The sequence below is a fragment of the Polistes dominula genome, unplaced genomic scaffold, assembly GCF_049000335.1.
Source record: "Polistes dominula isolate Pdom_NZ unplaced genomic scaffold, Pdom_raw_medaka contig_26, whole genome shotgun sequence".
Lineage (NCBI taxonomy): Eukaryota > Metazoa > Arthropoda > Insecta > Hymenoptera > Vespidae > Polistes > Polistes dominula.
Genome location: NW_028300939.1, coordinates 3,169,434 through 3,189,630, shown reverse-complemented (window position 1 = coordinate 3,189,630; position 20,197 = coordinate 3,169,434). Strand labels below are relative to the sequence as shown.

The following is a 20,197-nucleotide window of genomic DNA, read 5'->3' as shown; positions in this document are numbered from 1 at the left end:
ACCGCACTAAGAAATCATTTTGTTAGAATTGAAAGTAATAATCAATTGAATTTTGGAATTTAATTTACTGTTCTTGGTTCATTTTATAATAAAATTATTTAAATATTGATAAACAATATCGAAATATTGTTATATTTTTAATGACTAACTTAAATTACAATAAAGGGCACCACTAGTGTGACTGCTTGCAAAAAAAGGGTGGTTTTTCGGAATTTTTTTAAAATGAAACTACTGCATGGAATGTTTTAATTTTTTAAGGAAATATTCTTAGATATGTAATGAATATATGATAAAATTTTTGGATCAAAATATTGAAAATTAAGCGAGTTATTCGCAATCTTCCAAGGCCTCCCCAAAAAATAAGTTTTTACACTGTGATTTCAACATTTCACGGTGCTTTTTAAACAGATAGGAAATAATTTTGCATTGTTTAATAAAAAATATTTAAAAATGTTTCAAAAAGTTTTGTCGGGGCACTTTTAACCCTTAGAGTTCTATGGACGCTTATATGCGTTTGGTAAAAATTACTAATGACAAGAGTGATCTATCGTCGCATATACATGTTTGTTAATATTAATGTAAAATAGTATAATGTTTATATTAATTAATTAAATTATATTCAGATAAAGACTTTAATTATTAAAAATAATTTATTATTAGAATCTAGTTAATAATAAATTATTCCGTTCTTATAAAACATTTTAATGAAAAGTATTCACCACTCAAAGGGTTAAACATCGTTTACTAAAACTATATTTCATTTAAATCGAATATACAATAACATCGTTATTTATTGAAATAACTAAAATATAATATAATTTTTGAATATTGAATATTTTAAATATTTTAATATAATAATAAAAATATTTATTTAATTGTAATAATAATTCAATACTTTTTCTACAATGATAAATAAAATTTAAATAAATATTTTGATATAATTAAACGTTAACTGTACTTGTAATCACACTAGTGGTCTCGTTTAAACAGATAAGAAATAATTTTGCATCATTTAACAAAAAATGTTTAAAAATATTTAAAAATGTTGGTGGGAGACACCCTTAAACATCGTTTACTAAAACTATATTTCATTTAAATCGAAAATACAATAACATAAAATATTTATTTAAAAAACAATTCATTACTTTTTCTACAATGATAAACAAAATTCTAATAAATATTTCAATATAATACAAAATAAAATTAGAATAAATATTTTAATATAATAATACGTTGATTGTACTTGTAATCACACTAGTGGTGCCTTTTAAACAGATAAGAAACAATTTTGCATTATTTACCAAAAAATGTTTAAAAATATTTAACACTAGATTTACGAATTGAGCCAATTTGACTCATTGAACATTTGATTATTTTATATATTTATAAAATTTAAATACTATTTTTTGAAAACTTATTGGTTTTTAGTTACGTAATGAAATATACGTAAATATTAGTTCAATTCCTTTACTCAATCCTTTATTCAAACAATGTTATTACGTCATTAAAAAATAATGAACAAAACATCCGTAAATCTAGTGTTAAAAATCTCAGTGGGAGACACCTTTAAACATTGTTTACCAAAACCATATTTCATTTGAATCGAATATACAATAAGATAAAATATTTATTTTAAAAACAATTCATTATTTTTTCTATAATAATAAATAAAATTAGAGTTTAAACATTTTGATATAATACAAAATAAAATTAGAATAAATATTTGGATATAATAATACATTAATTGTATTAGTAATCACACTAGTAGTGCTTTTTAAACACATAGAAAATAATTTTGCAGTGTTTAACAAAAAATGTTTATAGGGTTACCTTTAAACATCATTTACTAAAACTATAATTCATTTAAATCGAAAATACAATAACACAAAATATTTATTTAAATAACAATTCATAAATTTTTCTACAATGATAAATAAAATTCTGCTAAATATTTCAATATAATACAAAATAAAATTGTAATAAATATTTTGATATAATAATACATTGACCGTAGTTGTAATTTACGTACCATGAGATGACCTCAAGTACGGTCAAGTTATTTCTGTAGTATTCAGACGTGTGTACGCACGCGTATTAACAGAACGAGTGTGACTCTGTCTGCCTAGTCACGGTTTTACACGAATTAACAACACACACACAAACACACACACACACAGGCGTTATATTTAAAAACATTTTCAAATTCTATTAACTTGTTTATCTTCTCGTAATTTTTGATGATTGAAACATTTTCATTTAGATCGCAACAGATGCTGAAAAAGCTCGAGCGGCCGAATTACGGATTCAACATGAGAATCATGAGGCCGAACTCGCTGCATTACGAAAATCTTTGAGAAGCGAAACGATTAAAATGGTGAGTTTACAAATAAATAAATTTTATTATATTTTAGAGAAATATAAAATCAATATTTTAATATTTAATTGTTATATTATATTAATTCAAAATTTTAAATATATAAATTAATAATATTTTTAATATAAAATATTAAATATATAAATAAACAATATTTTAAATATAAAATAATAAATATAAAATATTAAATATACAAATAAATAATATTTTAAATATAAAATATTAAATATAAAATATTAAATATATAAATTGATAAAAAAAATATTTTAAATATAAAATATTAAATATACAAATAAATTATATTATAAATATAAAATATTAAATATATAAATTAATAATATTTTAATTATAAAATATTAAATATATAAATAAATAATATTTTAAATATAAAATATTAAATATATAAATAAATAATATTTTAAATATAAAATATTAAATATATAAATAAATAATATTTTAAATATAAAATATTAAATATAAAATATTAAATATATAAATTAATAATATTTTAATTATAAAATATTAAATATATAAATTAATAATATTTTAATTATAAAATATTAAATAAAAAACATTAAATATATAAATAAATAATATTTTTTAAATATAAAATAATTAATATATAAATAAATAATATTTTTTAAATATAAAATATTAAATATATAAATTAATAAAAAAAATATTTTAAATATAAAATATTAAATATATAAATTAATTATATTTTAAATGTAAAATATTAAATATATAAATTAATAATATTTTAAATGTAAAATATTAAATATATAAATTAATAATATTTTAAATATAAAATAACAAATATATTATATTAATTAAAAAAATATTTAATATTTTAATATAATACAAATTTTCATTGTAAATTGTCTTTCATTCATAATGATAATCGAACTCTTTTGATTTGTCCTACTACGATTTTCGATACACACACAAAAAAAGGGAATGAAAGGGAAGAGAAGATGAAAAAAAAAAAAAAAGAAATAAATAAAAGATGAGCTTGAAAAGATAAAAATCTAATTCTCTCACGAGAATTAAGAAACAGAAATTGCAAGGAACGCAAAAATTCGTTCAATCGGAAGGTGCTTATTAAAAAATTGTGCCCTCCAGGTCTAGTTTGGGATCGATGGTAAAATTATTGACCATTCTTTCATCCTATAACCCACATTATCTTGATGGACAATATTTTGTTGTTAGTAGGACGAGCAATTTTGTTTTGTTGGGGTCTCTCTTTTGCCATTATACGAAATCTTCGAATATTTCCCACGCTATTTATAGTTAAGGGTATAGTATTATTTCTGTGAATGGCCACTACTCGTTGAGAGAGAGAGCCAACCCATCAAAGACGTTTTTCATAATTCTTCTCGTAATAAGAACGAGACCCTTGATGTACTACTGCATCGATGGTCTTTGGTCTTCGTGATCAATTTATTTTAACCAACGGTGCTTCTTTTTTTCTTCATTTTAATAACTCGTTCAAGAACAAAATTAGTATCTAACGTTAATTTATGTAGAATGATATTTTATGAGTAATTAATTGTACATATTATTTTATTTTATTTGTATATATTAGCTGTGCGTAACCATAAGTTGCTGTGACTTAGTTTGATTATTAAATTATTATTTAATCATAAGTTTTTATAATGTTACACATTCCTCCTATCAGAACTCGATTTCTGTCTTTTCGGTCCTTTGTGGGAACCTTAATCTTTTCTTAGACAAGAAAACGTAAAAACGGAATTTTTCTTGTAGCAGATAGCCTAACTTGCCGCCTCCCTCCTTTAGAAGACGATACAAAATAATTTCATTCAATTTTAACACAATGTAATACAAAATTAAATATTAAATGACGATACAAAATAATTTCATTCAATTTCAATACAATGTAATACAAGATTAAATATTAGAAGACGATACAAAATAATAAAATTCAATTTCAATACAATGTAATACAAAATTAAATATTAGATGACGATACAAAATAATAAAACTCAATTTCAATACAATGTAATACAAAATGAAATATTAGAAGACGATACAAAATAATTTCAATACAATGTAATACAAAATGAAATATTAGAAGACGATACAAAATAATTTCATTTAATTTCAATACAATGTAATATAAAATGAAATATTAAAATACGATACAAAATAATTTCATTCAATTTCAATACAATGTAATACAAAATGAAATATTACAATACGATACAAAATAATAAAAGTAAATTTCAACACAATGTAATACAAAATGAAATATTAAAATACGATACAAAATAGTTTCATTCAATTTCAACACACAATGTAATACAAAACTAAATATTAGAAGACGATACAAAATAATTTGTATTGAGCCTCTTTTACGAGGCTCGTTTGCGAGGCTCTTTTACGAGGCTCTTTTACAAGTTTTTATTATTAATCAATAATTAAATTAATTGACTAAATTAATTAATTACGTTATCAACAACCTTTTTCTATCTGCTAAGCAAATTTTTAATATCGTAACGATAAAAATCATCAATCGGTTTTTTGATTTAAAATATTAGAAATAATTTGACATGCGTAGTAACGACATTACTTTTCGGTCCTCCTAATAAATCATAATGTAAACACATCACGTGATTGCTTTCCAGTTATAATTGACTTCGTCAGTATGTTTGTGAGCGTAATCGGCATCAGTTAAGCTCAAAATTTTTTAAGATCGAAAATTATTGTTGGAAAATTGGACGAAAACGTGTGGAAACAACGATAGAAGAAAGAAAAATAATTATTAATTTACATAATCAATGTAAAAGTTTATTAGAAATATCGCGAATTCTAAACAGACCTCGATCTACTGTACAAAGTATCATTGATAGGTGTGGATTAAGAAAGAAACTGAAAAATAACTCAAAAAATGGACGTCCACGGAAAATGAATCAGTGCACTGGACGAATTATCACAAGAATGATAAAACAGAATCCAAAGATAAGTGCTATCAAAATAGTCGAACATCTTAAAAATAATTGAACTATTGATAAATCCGCTAGTACTGTAGGTAATTTTGTTGCGAAATGAAGGGTATCATGGTCGTGCCAAAACCAGCTGCACTCATACAGTCCCAAACAAGTACAGAACCTCCACAGTGTTTCACTGTGGGTCGCAAGTTTTCTTGTTTCGGCTGTTCATCTTTTTTCTTTCATACAGTGCAGTGTCTATCAGATCCAAAATTATGAAATTTACTTCCGTCTGTAAAACTAACTCGATTCCAGTACTCCATTGGTCTTTTAATGTTATTATTTGCGAATTGCAATCTTTTCATTTACGAAAATTGATCGGTGTATGAGTACTTTCTACACCCACTGTATATAGATATTCTCTCTCTCTCTATATATATATGGTGTGTAAAAATGTGTCGCACGTTACGAAATTACAAATGCATAAAACAAGACCCCCATTCATTCATTTTCCTTGATAAATTTCTATCTCGTTTAAAACGCAAAACTTTCTGAGTCTAAAGAGAAAACAATATATGGGAAAAATAAATTAACCGAGGGAAATGCAACGAGCTATGTTCTTTAATAAAATTATTCCCCATCTATATTACTTGCCTTTCTACATCGTCGAGCAACTTTAATCAGTTTACTATAACGTTTCAATGCTGTACTCCACCTTGATTCAATTTAATTTTCCGTTTTAATTCGATTGAAACTATACCTAACTAGAGATATATCTACTTTATTATCATTCAACAAACATATAAGATAATATTGTAATCTTAAGAATAATTTCAAGAATAACAAGTTTCTTTTTTCGAACTTTCAAATATTTGTTTTTTGAATAAAATCAAAGTAAAAATAGAAACTATAATAATAATAATAATATTATTATTATTATTATTATTATTATTATTATATTCTCATAAAATATAAAGAAAAGATAATTACATACAGTTAAAAATAATTTTACTTGTAAATTTAATATCGAAGAATCATCGAATTTATTTTAAAGATATTACGTAAGTGCAGTTTAATTTTACATACATAAATATTTGAACTCTTATGATCCCGTCGTAGTAAAACCTTTTGTTAATTTTTCTATTTCTATTTGTGACGTTTACAAATGAGTCTATGGTTCACGGAACGCATTGTACTTGTACAAATCGCATTGACATTCGTCGGAAGCGAATTATACCTACCGCATTGCTGACGTAAATACTCGATCTGGATCCGAATGCCGGGCATTCGGCCAAGTACCAAATGATAGAAGCGGAAGGGATTAGTACCAATTAAAGGGACACCAAAGAACAAAAAAAAAGGTCAAGAAAGTTATAATTATTCTTCTATGTAAATCAAAATTTTGTCCTTTTCAAATATATAAATATATTATATATATATATATATATATATATATATATATATATATATATATATAAATATAATATAAATAATATCTTAAAAATTAAATTAAATTAATAATATATAATAATAATAAAAATAATAATAATAATTTTAATATTTTATTATTTATAATAAATTTATAATATATTCATATTTAATATTATTATTTTATAAGAAAATTAAATTTAGCATTTATTTATTTACTTAATTTAAGCATATAATTTATGAGATCAATTGGCTAGAAAAACGTAATTCCGCAAAAAAAAAAAGAGTCTTCCACCACACCACTCGCTTTTATTTTCGGGCGAATGCTCTGTCCATCTGAGCTACCTAAGAACAACTTTTGGACCAAATTATTCAACTATTTTATCGCAGTCTGCATTGCTATATTGATACTGTTACTAACAAACTTCCTGGAAATATCTCTGAAATTCACACAACTTGCATTGATTCTTTTTTACAAGTGTGTCAGAATTTTTCAAAGATGATGGTTACAAAGAGGAAGTAGGAAGAACTTCTTATCAATAAAGCATAGGCAGACTGAAGATAAAACTATTGCATAATTCGGGCTTCGGTTGTCTAGACTGGGACTCGAACCCAGGACCTTCCGCTTGCCGAACGAGCGCTCTACCATCTGAGCTATGAAGACATATTTACATTTAACTCATAATATTGTATATAATACGTTGTATCCGATTATCCAATAAATTCGTACGGTTTGAACTGTATTTTCGTACTTTTAATTAGAAGAATAGAACATACTTATGAACCAATCTAATAGAATATGCATTACTTATTTTATTACGTATAATTAAATGGTAATCCATATTTTTTTTAAGTAACCTGCATCACCGATTAATATTGATATTAATGTGAATCTAATAGATAATTTGTTTCCTTAATTTTAATTGCCGTTTGAAGCGCTATTGTATAGTTAAATTATCTATCCATAAAAAGAATATTAAATTATTATATCGTATAAATCGTAGTAGGTCCAATGTGTTCTTCAATTTTGCTGTTGTAATTTGTCTAATATTTTTATATAGTGATTTTAATGCAATATTTTCGAACTTTCTTGGTCTACCACGATGTGGTAATAAATCCAGAATTTTCAAATTTTCATTCTCATTCATTGATGTCTTATAGAAAATTTGATACGGTTCATTCCTTACAAAACAAAATTTTTCAACAAAATTAACAAATATTCTATTGTTAGATTTTCTCCAATTTTTTGGTATTTCATTTTTCATTTAGTAGTGGAGAGAAAAATAATCTTTCACATTTCCTATTTAAATCATACAATAATTAGTAAACAGTATTAAAGTACGATGAGTATGACTAGAAATAAATAATTGTAATACAGTCTATTGAATAGAACTATTTAAAAAAAAGTCTTACAAATGTAATTGTGTTTGGGTTGCTTGTTGTCTTTCTGAAACTTCAAACTATTACAAATACTCATATTAACGATTCTTCCAATTCAATTTCTTTTAAATACGTTATAAAGATTTTTATTTACAGTGCTATTACTGAATATCAAATTTCCAATTCTATTTAATAAAACGCTACCAGAATTCGTTTTTGGTACTTTCAAATTTTGCAATACCTTATATTTATTTAACATAATTTTTTTTATTAGAGAAATTTAATAAATATGTAAAATAAATAATATATGTCTAAAAAGATTGATAAATGACTTATTGTTGAAAACAACATTTCAAGGGATTGCTTTATAAATAATCGAATTATGAAGAAATGTGGTTAGTTTGAATATTTTTCAGAGAGTCATTAGATATATTAAATATTTATTCTTTAAAATGCATGCTACATAAAATTCTTCTAACCAATTAGTATGCGTTGTTTTCATTGAAAACTGTGTACCCAAAATATTTTGTCGAATCAACACGATGATGTGTATAATCGTCAAACGAAAAATATTCATTTAACTGTAATAATATTGAATTAAGTTTTAATCGAATGACTATTTTATTTTTTCACAAAAATAATTCTTTTTATTTATTAGCATATATTTATTTATTTAATTCAAGCATACAATTTATGAAATCATTTGGTTAGAAAAACGTAATCTCGCCCAAAAAAAGAGTCTTCCAACACCACTCGCTTTATTTTCGGGCGAATGCTCTGTCCATCTGAGCTACCTAAGAACAACTTTTGGACCAAATTATTCAAATATTTTATCGAGGAATTGGCATTATTATATTGATATTGTTACTAACAAACTTCCTGGAAATCTCTGAAATACACACAACTCGCATTGGTCTTTTTTTGCAAGTGTATCTGAATTTTTTCAAAGATGATGGTATCGAAGAGGAAGAAGGAAAGAACTTCTTACCAATATAATAATAGATTCCTTGATAAAACTATTGCATAATTCGGGCTTTGGTTGTCTAGACTGGGACTCGAACCCAGGACCTTCCGCTTGCCGAACGAGCGCTCTACCATCTGAGCTATGAAGACATATTTACATTTAATTCATAATATTGTATATAATACGTTGTATCCGATTATCCAATAAATTCGTACGGTTTGAACTGTATTTTCGTACTTTTAATTAGAAAGAATAGAACATACTTATGAACCAATTTAATAGAATATGCATTACTTATTTTATTACGTATAATTAAATAGTAATTCATATTTTTTTTGGAAAGTAACCTGCTTCACCGATTGATATTGATATTAATATGAATGTAAATTTATAGATAATTTATTTCCTTCATTTTATTAATTATATATTATAATATATATATTGAATATTATTTTATTAATATTTAATTAAATATATATAATTTTATTAAATATATGATTTTATTAAAAATATATATTTTTTAAATATATTTATAAAAATATATATTAATATATATATATAAAATAAATAAATATAATTATATATGTAGATCTACTGGAAAATTCTGTCTATTTGAAAAATTAAATAAAATAATAAATTATTCATAATTTGAACAAATAATTAATTTAATTTCTTTTGAACTCTTCCCAACATGGTGGCAATTTTTTATATTCCATTTGAAGGAATGGGGCCTTACCCCTAATATGAAAAATTGAACTAATGTTTGTTTCAACGGACAGAATTTTCCGGTGGACCTAATATATATATATATATATATATATATATATATATATATATAATAAAATAAATTCAATGATTTCACAATTTATGATGAAAAAAAAACAAATTACAAGGATACATTGAAAAGAATGAATGGAATGAATAAAAATTCGTCGAATTTCCGATTGAATCGTAATCGTCATACAGGAGTTGGGTTGGAGGGTGGGGAGGGGGAACTCTCACCAAGTTTACTTTAGAGTATCTAAAGGATACTACTACTACTCTTTGCTACTTTGAGGGCACTTCACTTTAATGGAAGTCGTTTTACTCGTTATCGTAAGGAAGCCCATAAACGTGCAACGCACATCGGTTTTATTTCCTACCACATGAATGCATATTTCGGAGGAATAGGGCGTTCGATGATACAAGTTCGAAATTCGCGCGTTGCTAAGGTGAAGGTAAAAAGAAGGCCCCTCCAGAGGGACCAGAACTGTTCTCTTGGTGAGAGCTTCTCGAAAGCGGTACACGAAAGGGACCAATTCTCTCTCTCTCTCTCTCTCTCTCTTTCTCTCTCTCTTTCTCTCTCTTTGTGTGTTTTATTTTCTTATTTCTTACTTACAAGTGTGTAAGAGCAAACAGAAAGCAACAGAAGGAGATCGAATCGTGTTTCATTTTACTTTTTGCAACTTTCGCCATGCGAGGTGTATCGATCCTTTCTCGACCATACAAATACACGCACGCACGCACGCACTCACGCACTCACGCATTCACGCACTCAGATATTTTACTCTTATATTATCTTTTCTTTTTCTTTTTAATCGTAGATGGACGAAATGCGAGGAAAGAGTCGCGAGATCGAGAAGCTTTCGAAGTTACTTCAAACTGAGAACTCCCGGAAACAAAGAAAGATGCACCAAAAAGACGAATCATCATCGGTGAGTTGATTTATTATTTGTATTTTTATTTGTATTTGTATTTTATTGTGTTTCTATGTGATATTAGATAGTCCCAAAAGTTTTTCTTCTTTTTTTTGTTTTTTTTTATTAAATAATTATATTTAATTAATATAATTATATATAATACTAGGGGTGCCCCCTCCGGCCACGCGTTGCTGTGACTTTTTTGACGTGAAAACTTCTTTAGAATCAGATTGATACGTTCGTTTAATATAATTTTAAACTGTTCAATGAAGTCTAATTATTATTCACTTAAAATTATTTTAATAAAAGTTGAAAAAGTTAAAGCAAAAATTTAATTTATCGTAATGCCATTGGATGTACAATATTTTTGGTTGATCCTTCAGGAGTATACACAAACAAATTCGATGATTTTCCAACCCTGAAACACGCAATATATAAATTGGCCGTGAGAAAAGCACCGATTTTCTAAATCTTGACAACAGTGTCAATTGAGTAACTTCTTAAAACACTAATAAGATCATAATGTAATATTTCAATTAGCACACGATTTTTTGTAACACAATAATAACACGAAGAAAACGATAAGAGAAATATATCGAATATATCGAAAAGTATAATATCAACAAAAAATATCGACTAACTTCAACCTATAAACTTTTAAAATCGGTCCAGCCGTCTCTAGGAGGAGTTCATGACATATAAAGAATTGAATTTTTTACAAACGTGTAAATTTAATAAAAAATTATATAAAATATTCGCTTCAATTCCGCACTAAATTTGCAAAATGTATAATTTTTTATGCACACTTCAAAACTCTTCAAACATTAATTAGATCTTAATGTAATATTTTAATTAGCACACGATTTACAAACTGGAATCGAATAACTTCGATTATCGACTGGAATATTTTCTATAACTCGAATATCGACTAACTTTAACCTATAAACTTTTCGCATATAACAATTTATAAATATTAAAATTAATTAAATAAACAACTTAAATTGGACCGAATTGTAACGCAAAACCATTATCAAATCCACCTTAAGACACACACAAAATTTCATTAAAATCGGTCCAGTCGTTTAGGAGGAGATCAATTACATAAACGTGCACAGAAGAAATATATATATATATATATAGATATATATATATATATATAAAGATTAATATTATAATAATATATTTAATAAAATAATATTTAATATAGAAGAAGAAGAAGAAGAATATTTAATATACATATTATACATATATGAATTAATATTAATATAATTATAATTATTGTATATATAAATAAATTTATATATATATAATATATAATAATATAATAATATAATATAATATAATATAATATAATATAATATAATATAATATATAATATAATATATATATATTTTAGTAATTATATTTAAACACAATATTTTTTATGTTGAATAATATACAGTAAAGAAAAAGGTAATATAGAGTAGAAACAATATTATTTAATAAAATAACATGTAATACAAAATATTACACATACAATATTGTGCAACTTGTCATAAAAAAAAGGAAGAAATTTTCAGGACAACCTAAACAACCAACATAAGAAACCATATTCTAATTATTACAATTTGGAAAGTGCATTAATCCAATTCAAACCCTTCAATACCTGTCTCCGATTCAAAGATTAATAGAGTTGGGCCCTTTTTTAAAAATAAACGGTTCAAATTAATCGGAATGAGGAAAAAGTGATGAGAGTGCGCGCGTTTGTATGTATGTATGTATGCATGTGTATATGTGTGTATGTGTGTATGTTGGGTCACCGGCATTGTTACATCTCGACGTTTTTCTTAACGCTAGTAGTGCCTCAGGAAGTTGCTCGTTCTTAGAACGGAACCGTTAGACATTAGAGGTGTATACGCACGCGATAAAGAAGGAAACAGCTAAAGTTCCCCTCACACAGTTCCCCTGCACATCTTCCATCGAGAATTCATTCGCCGTGAGCTCGTCTCGACCCGACCCGACCCAACTTAAGGCCGCACATTTACCGTAAACAAAAGGAAACAACATTACCATACACATTTTGCGATTATTGTTTAACCAGTTAACTGAATTTCACGAACATACTCGTCATGAAAAGTAAGCAGGATTCTGGGTCATGACGAGTATATTCGTCAGGCGTATGAAGTAATTACCATTGGCTATTTAAATTGTAGTTTTTGAAGAAAATGAAGCATATTCTTAAATTTCACGATGTTTAGAATATTTTGATAAAATAAACAAATAAAAAATATGAAAAATTTTTAATAAATATTACAAAATAAAGGAAAAACGCAAAAATAATACAAATAAAGTAAAAAAATTTTAAATTTCTATTTTGGAATGGTGCTAGTTCGTGGCATTCGTATTAATACGGGTTATAATACTGTAAAATCAAAAATATAGGGTGTCATTTAAAAAAAGATAAAGGAAGCCTTAAAAAACATTAAACAAAAAATTATTATAAATTTATTTTTATTGCAATGTATAGTCAATCAAAAACAGATCAACTTTTGTTTGAAATATTGTTTTGTCAGATTATTGCAAATACGTGAAAACAGTTGTATGGGACACTTACTTATTCTGTGTTTAACGAATATGCTCGTGATTGGTCGATTTGTGCGACACACATCGGATTTCACTTTCACCAGTTAACTGGTGAATTAATCTACAAAAATGGTATTTACAACATTTTCAAAATAAAAACACATAATTTACTTTTATACAAATGTTTATATAATCAATTGTTCGTTGATAGATACATTTTCAAAATAATGTATTAGGACCTTGAATAAGATTTCGCTGTTTTTTTCAAACTTCAAAAATCAAAACTTTATTTAAAATATAAGGAATAAAAATGTTTTATTGAAAGTATTGCCAATCATTAGAGACCACTTTCTCCCATCTTTCTGACAGTATATGAATTCCGCGTTGGAAAAACGACATGTCTTTTGAGGTTATCCAAGAATCAACCCATTTTTTAGTTTCTTCGTAAGAATGAAAACGCTGGTCAGCTAAGCCATGTGCCATCGAACGGAATAGGTGAAAATCAGAAGAAGCTATGTCAGGTGAATACAGCGGGTGGGGTAGAACTTCCCATCGAAGCGTTTCCAGGTAGGTTTTCTCTGGTTTTGCAACATGAGGCCGGACGTTGTCATGTAACAAAATCACTTTGTCGTGTCTCTTCTCGTATAGCGGCCATTTTTCTTTTAGAGCTCGACTCAAACGCATCAATTGAAGTCGATAGCGATCCTCCATGATAGTCTCATTCGGTTTGAGCAGCTCATAATAAATTATACCCTGCTGATCCCACCCAATACAGAGAAGAAGCTTCGAACCATGGATATTTGGTTTTGCGGACGATGTTGATGCATGGCTAGGCTTACCCCATGATTTTCTACGCTTAGGATTATCATAGTGTATTCATTTTTCATCGTCAGTCATGATACGGTGCAAAAAACCTTTTCTTTTCTGCCATTGAAGCAGTAGTTCACACATAACAAAACGCCGTACGATGTCTCTTGGCTTCAATTCATATGGCACCCAATGTCCTTGCTTCTGGATCATTCGTACCATTTTTAAACGTTTTGAAACAGTTGACTCATCAACTTGTAATGTTTTCGGTAAGGAGATCGGTCTTCATCGAGTAATTCCTCCAATTCTCTGTCTTGACATTTTTTTGGTGCACCATAACGCTCTTTATCCTCAAGTTCAAAATCATTATTTTTGAAGCTTTGAAACCAGTCTCTGCATGTCGTACCCGACAAAGCATTGTCACCATAAGTCTCAACAAGAATTCTATGTGCTTCAGCTGCCGATTTCTTTTGAACGAAGTAGTACAATAAAATTCCCCGCAAATACACTTTAGTTGGCACAAAAGTAGACATTTTTAAAACTAATAAAAAATTACTTTGTTTACGTTAAAGTAAACTATCATACACTGAAATTTTAGGTTAGATACAGTATACTTCCTTGCAAGTACGTTACTATTAGAAATTTCAAGCACGGAGTACTGCTATTGCCATCTTTGATGAAACAGCGAGAACTTATTCAAGGTCCTAATAATATCACTCTTATCTCTGTATAACAGAAAAAAAGAAAACACAAAGATTAGATTATCTTTATAATATATAAAAAGAAATAATTGTTCTAGAACTTATTTCTTGCATTTGTATGTGTTATCCACGATAGAGTACATACTACTCTACAATCTTCTTATATTATATACATGTATATACGTATATATAAAACGTGGGTCGTACATAGTAGAATGTATATACTTTAGGGCATTAAATGCACGTATATTTGAATATAATAAAGCTTAAATGTCTGTTTGCAACGTGACTTTGCAACGTGTATAAAAAAAAAAAAGCCAACCAATGTATGCCTACGTTAGCCAATGTCCTTCTTCCTTTAAAGGTTGCAATAGTTGACACAGGAATATAATCTTTTTAAAAAAATGTACTTTATTTTTTGTTTTGTTTTCTATTGAAATTATTCTCTTTCGTGAAAATATTCTAAACACAATACAGATGCATTATGGGAAATACCCCATGTCTCCCATATACTTTATTATAGTTATTTCTCAGGGCCATCCGAGAATATGATATCTCAAAGTATAGAAATCGAGTGGGTGGTTTAACGAGTTATGTGGGTAGACGGACAGGAGATAGGTTTGTGAAGACTTTGTGGGTGTTTAGGTGAGTAGGCTATGACACAAAGGACAAACACAAATTATTATACAAGGTGTTCTCAAATAATATCATTCGATATTTATATGATATACATATAAGATACATTTATATATTAACATAAATAAAAATGCATACTAACCTTAACCTTAAAAATCTTATTAACTGAATTTTCGATATTTACAGAACATTTTCTACATATGTCAACAACCAATCACATTTTTACAGAAGCTTCGTATCTTTTTACAAACCTACGTTTACTAAAAGCTTAACAATATTGAATGGTATTTTTTTTGAACATCCTGTATAAGTATGCGTCTAGATATATATTTAGTAGTAAGTGTATGTGTATACATTATACATATAGTAGTAGATAAATTTTGTATGCAAACGTAACAAACGCGTACTCGGTACGTGCGAACATATTACATTCGAAATAGAAAGAACGGGCGGTGTTTCTCCACAGGTACGAAGAGAAAGAGAAAGAGAATGAGAAAAAGAGAGAGAGAGAGAGAAAAAGAGAAAGAGAGAGGTTCCAACGACTTGGACTTCGGTCTCCCCTTCAGTCTTGCCTGAACGTCAGGCGAGCGCGCATCTCGTCTTTTCAATTGTGATATTTCTTATTATTTTTTGTTGTATTTTTGTTTTTTGGTTTATTCAAAATCTACAATTAATAGACTTGGACAAATCTTTATTGTGCGTTAACGCACACTTATCAACACCACGATTTTTGTTCTTTCGTATTTTTCTATTATCGTCAAATTGTTTTCTTTTTATTCGGGGGGAAAAAAAAAGAAAGTTAAATAAAGTTAGTTTAAGAGAGATAGAAAGAAAGAAAGGATTTTGAAATTTGATGAAGAAAATTTAGTTGAAAGGGACTGTAAAAAAAAGTAAAAGAGAAAAGGAACAAGAAAAAAAAAACAAGATTGTAGGAGTAGGAGGACTCGGTCGGTGAAAAACGCCGATGTCAACCGGCACCCACCGTCAACGCGGTCCTTTTTCATCCTCGTTATATGTGTTCTCAAGGACAACGCGCGCCTCATGGGGTTCGCGTGGAACGAGGTAAGCTCGCTTGGATAATTCTGTTCATTTTTTCTTCTTTTTTTTTTTTTTTTTTTTTAATAATAAATTCAAATAAAAGATAATCAGTAATCAAGATAATGGGTGTGAGAGAGAGAGAGAGAGAGAGAAAGAGAGAGTATTAAAAAGAGAAAACGCGTCTCGGTCTCGTTTTTTATTTCGCGTGTCTTTCTTTTGACTTTGATACAACTGCAACTGCAATGGTGATTTGCCGAATTGCCGATTTTTCGATTTTGATACAACTGCAACTGCAAGTACAATTGCGATTTGCCAATCTTTCGACTTTGGTACAACTGCAACTGCTACTGCAACTGTAATTGCGACTAGCCGATCTTTTGACTTTGGTACAACTGCATTGCAACTGCAACTATAATTGCGATTTACCGATTTTTCAATTTTGGTACAACTGCATTGCAACTGCAACTGTAATTGCGATTTGCCGATTTTTCGAATTTTCGATTTTGGTACAACTGCAACTGCCATTACGATCTGCTGATTTGCCAATTTTTCGATTTTGATACAACTGTAACTGCAAGTACAATTGCGATTTACCAATCTTTCGACTTTGATACTACTGCAACTGCTACTGCAACTATAATTGCGACTTGCTGATATTTTGACTTTGGTACAATTGCAACTGCAACTGAAACTGCAACTGCAATTTTGAGTAGCAGATCTTTCGACTATGATATAACTGCAACTACAACAGCAGTTTGTGACTAGCCGATCTTTTGACTTTGGTACAACTGCATTGCAACTGCAACTGTAATTGCGATTTACCGATTTTTCAATTTTGGTACAACTGCATTGCAGCTGCAACTGTAATTGCGATTTGCCGATTTTTCGAATTTTCGATTTTGGTACAACTGCAACTGCAATTACGATTTGCTGATTTGCCAATTTTTCAATTTTGATACAACTGTAACTGTAAATACAATTGCGATTTGCCAATCTTTCGACTTTGATACAACTGCAACTGCTACTGCAACTGTAATTGCGACTTGCTGATATTTTGACTTTGGTACAATTGCAACTGCAACTGCAACTGCAATTTTGAGTAACAGATCTTTCGACTATGATATAACTGCAACTGCAACAGCAGTTTGCGACTAGCAAATCTTTTGACATTGATACAACTGCAGCTACAACTGAAACTGCAACTGCAATAGTAATCTGCGACTTGGACTTGTCGAGTTTTGTTGACCTAAAAAACTACAACGTCGTATGTAACGTCGGTATGTAACGAACAGCATTAGAATGGTGGGTGGGTGGGAGGGAGGGAGGCGTGTGCGGGTGGTGGCCGACTCGATTCTTGTTATCCTCGAGACACGCGTTACTTTTCTTCGATTCAAGTATGAGTAAATGCACATATATATGTTTATATATCTACTAAGTGCCTCCCCCACCTGGCCACACGTTGTTATGGCTTTCTTATACGTTGATTTTAACATAATACAATAATATAATAAATGTATATTAAAATAGGATACTCTGGCCATGTGTTGATGAGTCACATCAATAATAATTAAAATGTTAATTTAATGAGTTTCTAAACTATTTTGTAAATTATAAAAACACACAAAATATTCTCGTAATTAGAATGAATTATTGGATCTACCAGAAAGTTCTGTTCATTTTTAGAATAAAACAAAAGTAATAAATTTTCATACTTCTTTAACACGTTCCGTGCCAAACCCTTTTTACCTGAACAAAAGCAATCATTACATGTAATTATTAATTATTGTAAATATAACAATTAAACAAATTCTTATGTGCTTTATTTTATATTACGTTTATATTATTTTATTAGTAGAATTTTTTTATACAATTAAATTTGTTATAAACATGTATTTTGAGTACATCAAATAAATAAGTGTACCACCGGTGGTACACGTGGCACGGAACGTGTTAATTGATCATTATTTATCAATTATCATTATTTATAATTTCTTATCATAGTATGATGACAATTTGTATATTGCTTTTTTGAAAAATGTTTTATTCCTAAAGACTAAAAATTGAACCGGTGTTTATCAGAATGGACAGAACTTTCCGGTAGACCTACATAAAATAATAATACACGAAAAAATGATAAAAAGTAAGGTTAGTTATGCTCACATGTAATAATTCTGAATATAACGGAATAATTGAATTGTATACAGCACCATCTATATAATTCTAAACTATTCTAAACTATTCAATGCAGAATATTCAAATTAATATTCATTAATATATTTTTGGGAATTCAAATTAGGCATAAAAGGAAGATTAGTTATGTTCAAATGTAATTCTGAATATAACGGAATAATTGAATTGTAATACAGTGCCATCTATAATTCTAAATTAACTAATGAAGTCAAATTACTGTTTATTAATATATTTTTGGGAATTTAAATGAGACATAAAACAATAAAATTTTTAATATAAATAATATATAACTAACAATTCACTAAATGATACCACAATTAGAGTGGAATACATAAAATAATAATACAGGAAAAAAATATAAAAAGCAAGGTTATGTCATATGTAATTCTGAAAAAAAACGTCGTATGACGTTGATCAATCAAAATAATTGAATGTGTAATTATAATTCAACGCCATCTATTGAAAACTTGCAGAATCTAAAGACCTAGGTAACCTATAAATAATAAATCTTAAAATTAGTAATAAAAAATAAAAATAATCGCGATAAAAACTATCCTATGTGCTAAATTAAAAAAAAATAACACAAAATAAGACAAATTTCATAAAAATAGGTTGAATACTTTCGAAGTTTATCGCAGACAAACAATGTTAATTAAAAAAACATAATATAATGTAATAAAATTTATAATTATTGTTAATAAAATAAAATAATAATATACAATAATTTCTGGGAAATTTAAATTAGAAATAAATTAACGTAATATATTAAACTTTTTAAAAATTATTTTATATTAGAGTAACATAATTATCTAAATTCAATCCAAAAATGGATATTGTTTTGACCTTATAACCTATAAAATGATAGAGAAAAAAAAACTACTACTTTTGCGTACATAATTCTTTTTATAATTTTTTGATTAATTGTCAAAATGAAATAAGACTTACTTTTCAAAAATGAATCTCTAAAATTTGATTTGCTTTTAAGAAGACCATAACAAAAAGAAACTTGTATATGAAATAAATGAAAATTTATTAAATCGTTTAATAATACAGCACCATCTATTGAAAATTTACAGTACCTTAAGACTTAAATAACCTCTAAACAATAAAAAATTCTTAAATTAAAAACTGTCCTTTATATAAAATGTCAAATAAATAACACAAAATAAACGAAAATTCATTAAAATTGATTCAATATTTTCGAAATTCATTTGATACCAACAATCTAACACTGAATATTTATAAATAAAGATACAAATAATTTATTAAATGCAATTTCAAGGAAGTTCAATACAGTTTTATATAATATATCAAATACATACGATGGATATTAGTATATGAAACTATTAAATTTCATTGTCAGGAAAAAAAAAAAGAAAAGAAACTAACTTTACTCGACCATGAGTCAACGATCTCATTCCCAGAGAAATCGGCATAAGTGTCAGAGGGCTCTAGAGCATATATTCTTTGCGTTTTATGTCGCAGAGAAT

At 27.3% G+C, this 20,197-nt stretch overlaps 2 protein-coding genes across 4 annotated transcripts in view; both read left to right on the top strand.

Annotated features, from left to right (window-relative positions):
- Positions 1-20,197, top strand: part of LOC107071515 (uncharacterized) — a 96,758-nt gene that overhangs the window by 4,756 nt on the left and 71,805 nt on the right. The window lies entirely within an intron of this gene.
- Positions 1-20,197, top strand: part of LOC107071490 (uncharacterized) — a 75,220-nt gene that overhangs the window by 8,595 nt on the left and 46,428 nt on the right. For all 3 annotated transcript variants that reach the window (XR_001476458.2, XR_016176225.1, XM_015330524.2), the window contains exons 5-6: positions 2,261-2,374; positions 10,678-10,788. Coding sequence is in view for 1 of the 3 variants with exons in the window: in XM_015330524.2 (XP_015186010.2) it covers positions 2,261-2,374; positions 10,678-10,788 (225 nt within the window). In the remaining 2 variants the exon portion in view is untranslated. The remainder of the gene's footprint in view (positions 1-2,260; positions 2,375-10,677; positions 10,789-20,197) is intronic.